This window comes from Phoxinus phoxinus (assembly GCF_949152265.1).
Source record: "Phoxinus phoxinus genome assembly, chromosome: 24".
Taxonomy (NCBI): Eukaryota; Metazoa; Chordata; class Actinopteri; order Cypriniformes; family Leuciscidae; genus Phoxinus; species Phoxinus phoxinus.
The window spans coordinates 4,456,149-4,465,176 of NC_136899.1; the positions used below are offsets into that span (position 1 = coordinate 4,456,149).

The following is a 9,028-nucleotide window of genomic DNA, read 5'->3' on the forward strand; positions in this document are numbered from 1 at the left end:
ATGTATATATTGTGTACATTTAGGATTTGAGTGGGATAAACAAATGACCACATTTACCAATTAAAACATGACAACATGCTAAAGACTTCACTCAAATGGCCTTAAATGTTACACTGTGATATAATCCTGTAGTCTAGGGTCATAAATTATATATTTTAAAAAATCTTTGCAGTGGAGCCACACCCCTCCTCTCTTCCTACAGCACTGCGCGCATTAGTCACATGACCCAGGACGTCACGCTTTCGTATGCTTTTGGATTCGGGCAGAAGAAGATGGCGGCCTCCTCAGGTTAGTCTCACAATCTCTTCAATCCTCGCGGTCCTCCGCGGCCGTTTTTTAAAACCTGAAGCGCCAAGCACATGCTTCACAATCCCATATGCATTACCTGAGAGGTTTACCGTGCTCAAATGCCTTTATTTACTTCACTTCACAGACCTGTGTGCAGTTTGAACTATGTGTGTGTGTGTGCTAGCATCGTGCTAACGGCCCACAATCAGACCTGTAGTTTAAAAATAACATCAGATTTATTTTATATTTTCAGCTAATGAATAATATAGGCACACATCGAGAATAATTGTGCTTTTATATGGTACCGAGGCATTGATAAAATGCTGTATGTTGCAGTTGGGCGGGTGTAACGGTGCAAATGTGAGGCGAGGCGGAGCGTGGACGCGCGTGCTGCTGCTGGTTCCGTCCAGTGCCGTGTCAAAACGGGCCTTTAACTGGTGTTTATGTGTCAAACCAGAACCTGAGCAGGTTAAAACAGCCTCACATAGTAATTTAAACATTTTAAAGATAAGTATATGGAAAAGTGCGTAATGATTGTGTTATATTAATATATATATATATATATATATATATATATAATACAATCATTACGCACTTTTCCATATAATTATTATGAAAGCCATTTCATAATAATATACATGACGTTTAGAGATTATGAGGGGCTGATTTATACATAATTCAAGGAGACCTTCAAACCCATTAAATCTCAGAAAATTTTAGAAATTCATTATAATTGTTTACTATTGGTATTGTATGTAGCTGCAAATTAGAGCAGGTCTCTTTTATTAATTTCAAATTAAATTTTTAGGGTTTATATGTAAAGATCAGCACATCTTAAACATGTACTTTAAACGTTAACTTTGATCTGTAGAGAAGATTGCATTGCATTTGCACAAGCTAGTTTGCACACAGTTGCCCATCTTGACACAGAATAAGATGCATGAAAAAGTGAAGTTGAAAATAAATGTGTATGTTTGCATATTTTAAGGTCAGATGCCTCAGCTGATTCTTTTTCAGAAATATATTGAGCTATTCAGTCTCGTCTTGGCCATGAGATTTTGAGGAAGTGAGAAACCGTGATAGAGAATGGGCGTCATTTCCTGAATCATTCACATCTTTTTGCAAGTTCCACCTGATCTTGCAAATCTCGTACCTCCACTTTGTCAACGCTAGAGTATGAAAACACTAGATCGCTAATCAGTGTTGAAATGCAGTTTATTAACATGTTATATTTGAAACTGCACAGATTTTGTGTGACATGCTCTTAATTACATTATTATTTTTTGTCTCTGGCTGATCTGACCGTTCTGTTCTATTCTGTTTATGAAGATTGAAGAAGACCGTGAGATCCCTCATACAGTCATTGTTTTGTTTGACAAATTGTTTTCCCAGCCAGTGCATCAAATACACATCAAATGTACCTCAAATAAGAGGTTTTGCTCATCCACGAATAAAGGAAAACATGTTGATTTCATATTAAAGGTAGGGTAGGCAGGATTTATATAAAAACTTTTTACCAAATTTGATTAAACTTTCTATATATATCAATGCATAATTAAAATGTAAGTACTCTGATAAAAAGAGTATAAAAATCGAGTGACTCTAGACCGTTTAATCTTCATTAAACACAGCTCATTATTTCCATTCGGGACGAATCACAGGATTGGCTTGCGCAACTGTCACTCTCCGTCGCCATGACTACCGCCGCTATTACTGGCTCTGCCCACGTGCGCGCAGTCGCGCACCCGTTTTTAGGTGGGAGTGAATGGAATTAATGAGCTGTATTTTATGAAGATTAAATACACTAGAGTCACTCGTTTTTTTTTACTCTCTATTTCAGAGTACTTGCATTTTAATTATGCATTGGTATATAAAGACAGTTTAAACAAATTTGAATAAAAATTTTTTTTAGACAATTCTGACCTACCCTACCTGACCTACGAAAACACAACTGTCTGAATCTCTGAAATGTTTGTAGAAAATATACAAAAACTGAAATTAAAGTAATTATTCAACTTACTATCCTGCCACGTTCAATTCTGTTTTTACTTTTTCAAGAGAATTTTATCATTGAGATATCTCCTGATTAATACGAGCTCTTAAAAACCGCATGTGTTGCCTAAGTTTCCATTTTTCTTGTATTCTTCCTCTAAAATATTGTAAACACGTCAAATCTCTACCCTAACAGAGTTTTTTCGACTAGTCCGAGAGGCACTGTCTTTAATGAATTGTCTTTGTGTTCTTGCAGGAGTTAAAGTCCCTCGCAATTTTCGTTTGTTGGAAGAGCTTGAGGAAGGACAGAAGGGTGTCGGTGATGGGACGGTGAGCTGGGGTCTGGAGGATGATGAGGATATGACTCTCACACGGTGGACGGGCATGATCATCGGACCTGCACGAGTACGTTTGCTTTTATGTAGCAGTTAAATGACAACAATACGGATGACTCGTCTGACAAAATTATTACATTCTTTAAATGTTGTGTTGAGAAATCAGGCTTCTTCTTTTTTTGCGTTTCCGCTGTCAAACTATTTTATAGCGTGACTGAAATCTTGGACACTAGTGAATAGCATGCCTTCATACTCTCCAGCCTGACGCAGGACAGCTGGTGGTGTAGATTAAAGATAAAGATGCATGCCATGAAAAGCAAGCCTGATTCTACCAGACTCTCGTACATTTCATTTGTACAGAGTCTGGCCTCTCTCCATTGACAAGCGTTAACTTTCTTGAAGGCAGGTACTCTGTTGAAGTTTAAAACTATTGGATCTGCCATAACCAATCGCTAGCGTTTGGTCGTGAGTCTCGTGACGTATATCAACTCAAACTAGCGCACGACCTCAACGTCATCGTTCCCAACCACTCCGTCTGTTCGCTGATTGGACCGGTAAAAAATGTATCGGAGAAAACCCAAGAATATACCGCAAGCCCAGACGTAGTACTGAAGGGAAATTAAAATTGAGCGGAAGTACGTAGGAGGGCGGAGCCAGGCCAATGAAAAGCAGTCCTGCAGCAGAAACCTTCTTTAGTGGTTTATGTAATTGTACAAACTGGCAACATAATTTTTGGGGGGCTGGAAATGTGGCCCGCTTCTGGCTATGTGGTATACTGTGATTTTGTTTAATTTGCTTAATGGCTGAATGAAACCTGTCTAGGTCACATTTCACCCGAAAATTATAGAAAATATGTATTTTGCATAAAGATAATAAATCATATTTTAGCACCATTTGCAATGACATTTAAGCACTTTTGTTATAAATTAAATGAATGCTGATTTTAATAAAATATTTTTTTCACCCTACAGTAATGAGAATTATGCTGAATTGTTATAAAATAATGTCACTGTGCAAATAATCTTAATTAATATAACTCAATTTTATTAGTGTTGATTTTGAGGTGGAATATGAACTACACATTTATTCATTGGATTCTCCATAATAATAGTGTTATTAAACAAAGTAAGATAATTGTAAACAATTAGACATATAGCCTGGTATTTTGCTAAACAGAATTGGTTCAGATTTCTTTCGCATTAAACTATTCAGCTAGCACGAAAAAGGTCATTTTGAGTGGATCCAATCGGTAAATTCCTTTCTGTTTAATAGACCATCATTTAAAACTGAAGAGGGATGTTTCTTTCCATCTGTAGTCCATCATCGTGTGCTACTATCGTACAGAATACTGAAAAACATTACGTCAGCAGCATGTGAAGTGTTTTTTTTTTCTTCTTTTTTTTCGAGTTGTGTAGGTCTATTCTCTTTGATGAGTTGATGTGCTTGTTATCCTCTCACTTTCATGTTCCATTTGGCATTTCGGCTTTAACCTTTGACTTTTTCTTCATTTCTCAGACTAATTACGAAAACAGGATATACAGCCTGAAAGTGGAGTGCGGACCTAAATATCCCGAATTACCACCGAATATTAGATTTGTTACAAAAATTAGCATGAATGGAATAAATAATTCCAATGGGTTGGTAAGTTGAATCATTTTTACATCTGACTATTTTTGAGTGTTATTTTACCAGCGTATTGTCTGTTATGTTTGAGATAATTTTACAGCAAACTAGAGAAATGTGACGTTGCAGTTATTTTCATACGGATGCAGAAAAGAGTCACTCGAGTCACATCAGCACTGCAGAGGAGGGACGTTTTTCACTGTGCCTGCCTAAGCAGAACCAATAATGAATCTCAAACATGTCTAATGAGATTCAGCCGGAGACAGAATACAAAAAGGAGCCGCAGAAAATTAAACGGTTTATTACACCACAGAGGATTGATACTTTTTTTTATTCTCTTCTGTGTGTTTTTCTTAATGATCGGTCCAAATATGCGATAGTCTGTTGGATATAGAATCAAGATCTGTTTGCCAAGTGGAAGTATATTGGTTTAAGATGAACTAAATCCCAGACCAAAATGCTGTCATTTTGCGAGCTAATTTGTTGAAAGAAATTGGGGGGAATTAGGTCAGCGCTGTCACTTTTACATTAAATATACTTCTAGGCAAGTAAAAATAAAATAAAAGTAAAACAAACACAGCTAATATAAGGATGCCTGTTTTCAACTGAAATGAGAAGGAAGAATTGGGAAAATTACTGAAGATTTCACCCTTTACACAAAGTTTCTTGCTTTCTGTTGCTAGATTAAGGGGACGTTACATCCAGTGACACAGCTTACCCCAAGCTACCCTAAACTTTATAGTCATAATAAAGCTTAATCATCTGGCACATCTGGAGATTTAGTCCTGTTTCATATTTTTTTATTGGGCAGTTTGATTAGTCCCTTAAGTGTTACACAGGGTTCCTACGCAGTTTGGAAAAGTATGGAATTTGATTTGAGTTACTTCCAGGTCTGGATAAGTATGGAAAAAGTAAAGGTTTCTACAATTAAAATTTTTTAGAAATTAAGTATTTACAATATATTTTTAAAATATATTTATAACTCAAGCTCCGTGTTTTCATGGCAAAAGTTCAGTGATCATTTAGGGATTGTCGAACATGACTGAATTAATTCAATGCGCACATTTTCCGTAAACGAGTCTCTTTTGAACTTCACTGAAGGCCGTTTGGTGATCATAACACATTAAACCACATGTACAGTATCAAACCGATGTGTCAGATGTGAATATATGCCATTTGTAAAGCGTTTTAGGTTTCTTGTCATATAAGAGCATGTTATCACTTTAAAACAACCAATAAAAAAACTGAGTAAATAAAAATATTCTATATATCAAATATAATGCTGTAAGAACCATTTGTGTTAAATATGGTCTGAAAAATCTACAGAGAAGTTTGGAAATTTGAGCCTTTTAAAATGGAAAATGGAAAAGATCCCTGGATATAGGAACAGTTTTTTTTTTTTTTTTTTTTTTTTTGCATGTCATTACAATGACTTCAACCACTTTGCTTTTCTAGTTTAAGCTGTTACTGTTTTTTCCTTTTTATCTTTTTCCTTTCTTTTCAAGAAAATCTCCTCTTGACAAGTTCCGGGTTGTTGGAGTTGAGCTGTATCGATTGCATTTGTGGCATATTTTGATTAGCATCGATAATAGTTTTGTCATATCCTTCAGTTTTTTTATGCAAATATTACACTTACAGTAACCCTACCAGTATAAGTTAACCAGGTTAGTCTGAAAATAGAAATGTGAAACTGGTATTTTTTTAGTTCAGATGGGACAGTTTTTTTCTTGCCAAATGAACTTTTGATTGTGCTACCAATATAATAATGAGTTTCCTACCAACAAGTACAATATTTAAATCTCGTGGCTTATAAAACTGCATATTTTATTCAATGTTTACCGTCCGACTCGTGCATTTTTATTGTGGGTTACTATAACCACCATTCTTTCTTTTTTATAACTGAGGAACAAATTGAAATTGTCACAAATGCTGTTGACAGATTTTAACTTGAATTAAAAACCCAAAAAACATTTCTTTAATAAATCCTGTTTATTCTTTATTTAATTTTGTGACATGATTTGTGCAATGCAAATTGACTCTTGCAGCATTCAGTCGTATCTTAAATCATGTAACTCCATGTCTCTCTCTGTCTCTTTCTGTTTCAGGTGGATGCACGTAGCATACCAATTCTAGCAAAATGGCAAAACTCATATAGCATTAAAGTCGTTCTTCAAGAGCTAAGGCGTCTTATGATGTCCAAAGAGAATATGAAGCTTCCTCAACCACCAGAAGGACAGACGTACAGCAATTAATTGTAAATGATTGTTATGACCCTCTGTCTTAAACCTTACTCTCTTAGAAATGTCTTGTAAATCATCAGAAAAAGAAAAAACAAAACTATTGCTCACTCCACACTCAAGCAGTCTCCGCTGCAGGAGCACAATTGGACATTTCTAACAGTTTAGCTTGAGAAGCAAAGAAAGGAAAATGCTTATATTGTGTGGCACCATGTTCAGTTCTGTTTTGAAATCAAGAGTGCACAAATCTCTCTCTTCCAGTTACATTTGCATCGACCACAAGCTTTATGTTGATGAACTGAATCCTGTCAGCATAGACGCAGAAAGAAGGCATGCTAGGTGAGGTGTATACAGATCTGTTCATTTTAAGTTAAAGTAATGGGACACCAAAACTAAAAAAATTAGGATGCATAAACAATGGCATGCTTATATAAAAAAAAAAAAGTAAGTTAATGTTTAAAGAACTTTTTTTGTGTGTGTATCTGAACCCCTCGCTGACAATAACGTTAAGGGTCCTAAAAGTGTGCCTGTAGTCTTCTAGTAGACTTTCTCTCTTCTGTTGGGTTTTTATTTTGAATGTCTGTATTTGACACAATCGCAGTTTGTTTCGGCGTGTTGTAATCGGATGCTCTGTTCTGTTCTGAAGTCAAGCCGTGCGCAACGATTTGTCGGGTGCATTAAAATGTGACTCTCCAACCCGCTGTCAGACTGTGTTTGTACACGAGTCCATCACACGCTGCAGAAATACGCTGAGATGTTACTGTACCAATAAAGCAGCAAACCCTTGCCATTCAGGGACGGGATACGGAGAGTGTCCGACTCGCTGTTTTGCATCGTTTGATTGACAAAGCCTTATTTTTACAGTGATTTGCAAACCTAGCTCCCATTGACCTCATATCACTGCAAGGTAACTAAACACAAGTGTGTGTTGTGATACGTAACATTTGAATTGCTCATCACAAGTTTATCTGATGCGTGTGACACACTTCGTAAGGTGACGTACTGTGAAAATCATTTACATGTGAGTTTGAGGTAGGGTGTTTTCAGTAGGAATCACTGATTGTGTTCATAAGATTTGCTGTACGCTTGCCCTTGCTTAACCACAGTGCTTTACGACTCCACCTGTAACTGCAACGGCATGCTTTCATTACTACACCGTAATTATAACGTTAGAAGCACTGTTATAATCCTTAGGTACTCTAACAGAGTTAATCATTGAATTAAAGTGTAATTCCAGTGAATGGTGGGGGTTTGTTGTGCTGTTGTTCATTCATGCTTCAGTTGGCTATGACCTTTTTATTGAAGTCTTCATTAGCAAGAACTAATAGGCAGTTATCGTGCTAATTAATATATGTAGTGGCAGTTTTCTTACGGTCTCTACATTTTCAGAGCCACAAATGAAATCACCCTGTAATGCATCTAAGGAACTTCTTTTTTTTCTTTTTTTCTCCCATGTTTTTTTTTTCTTTCTTTTTTTTAAAGACGTAACATTAAATTAGGTTGAATATGTGACACCGGGGCTATGTTCAGAATAATAAAACAAACATTGTGGAACACACTTGGTTCTTACTCTGGTCATTTTTTGGAGGATGTCTTGAAGTATTTGTGGAATAATTATTTTTAATCAACTACACCACATTTATCTTGTGATTCACAGGTTCCAGTTTACACAACGATGCCATAGAAGAACTGTTCTGGATTCCTCCCAGTAAAAAGTTCTTAAAAGAACCAGTTTGTTGAGAACATTTAAAAAAAATCTAAAGAACCTTTTGTGAAACCAGGACTTAAAGTACAAATATACACACTTTAGAGGTAGATAAAATACAAAGGTGTATCTTGGAAGTATATATTTATCTTTCAGTTTCAGTAAATGTACTTTTGTTTGCTTTTTAGATGTAGTTGACAACATGTGGCACTTTTGTGATGGATTGACATTATAATGGAAATGTCTTGTTGTTTGAAGTCAACATTAAGAAAGAATATCAAAATTTAACCTTTTCTCTTACTAAATGCATGTTTTTGTGAACAATTCATCAGTGCATTTTATTCCAAAAAGGATTTTTTGTTGCAGTCTGTAGTCTGATGTCAGCACAATTCAGACATTTCACAAAAAAAGTTTGCTAGGTTTGAAATCATAAAAGTTACAAATGAAGACATTAGACTTAAGTGTTTCTGTTTGTCAAAAGTGTCTAGAATTGCAAAAGAAATTGTGAAAAGCTCCTGCTGCGTTTGAGGACAAATGCCACTTGGTTTGATATGTTTGCTATCCAATGCAATGACATTTTTTTCCCCTAGATACTTTTAAATGCACTGTAAAAAAAAATATTACATCCCCAAGTCAAAATTTTCTAGTGACTGGTCACATCTAAATTGTTCAATTAGTCTGACATATTATTTCTCATTGAGCCAATGTTTACAGACTATTGCAACAATTAATTCAATTTATTTTACAGAATTTCACTTGGGCCAAAATTAAAAAATTTAGATGTGACCAGTCACTAGAATATTTTGACTTGGAGAGGTAAAAAAATTTTTTACGGTGTGAGATTTAAG

The 9,028-nt window shown here is 35.6% G+C and overlaps 1 protein-coding gene across 2 annotated transcripts; it reads left to right on the plus strand.

Annotated features, from left to right (window-relative positions):
• Positions 1-158: 158 nt before the first annotated feature.
• On the plus strand, positions 159-8,620 carry ube2v2 (ubiquitin-conjugating enzyme E2 variant 2). 2 transcript variants are annotated; one of them, XM_079601015.1, is made up of 5 exons: positions 159-288; positions 2,537-2,685; positions 4,131-4,256; positions 6,344-6,492; positions 8,133-8,620. In XM_079601015.1, the coding sequence occupies exons 1-4, from the start codon at positions 222-224 to the stop codon at positions 6,488-6,490; spliced, it is 489 nt and encodes a 162-aa protein (XP_079457141.1). In that variant the 5' UTR covers positions 159-221; the 3' UTR covers positions 6,491-6,492; positions 8,133-8,620. The 2 variants fall into 2 exon arrangements, with proteins under 2 accessions (XP_079457141.1, XP_079457140.1); XM_079601014.1 differs by lacking the exon at positions 8,133-8,620 and having other exon boundaries at positions 6,344-8,033.
• The last annotated feature ends 408 nt before the right edge of the window (positions 8,621-9,028 follow it).

What these genes read in the sequence shown, in the direction of transcription:
- ube2v2 (XM_079601015.1), top strand. Translation starts at nt 222, where the DNA reads ATGACCCAGGACGTCACGCTTTCGTATGCTTTTGGATTCGGGCAGAAG. An exon ending in GAAGATGGCGGCCTCCTCAG is followed by an intron (nt 289 to 2,536) that starts GTTAGTCTCACA and finishes GTGTTCTTGCAG; the next exon opens with GAGTTAAAGTCCCTCGCAAT. An exon ending in TAAATAATTCCAATGGGTTG is followed by an intron (nt 4,257 to 6,343) that starts GTAAGTTGAATC and finishes TTTCTGTTTCAG; the next exon opens with GTGGATGCACGTAGCATACC.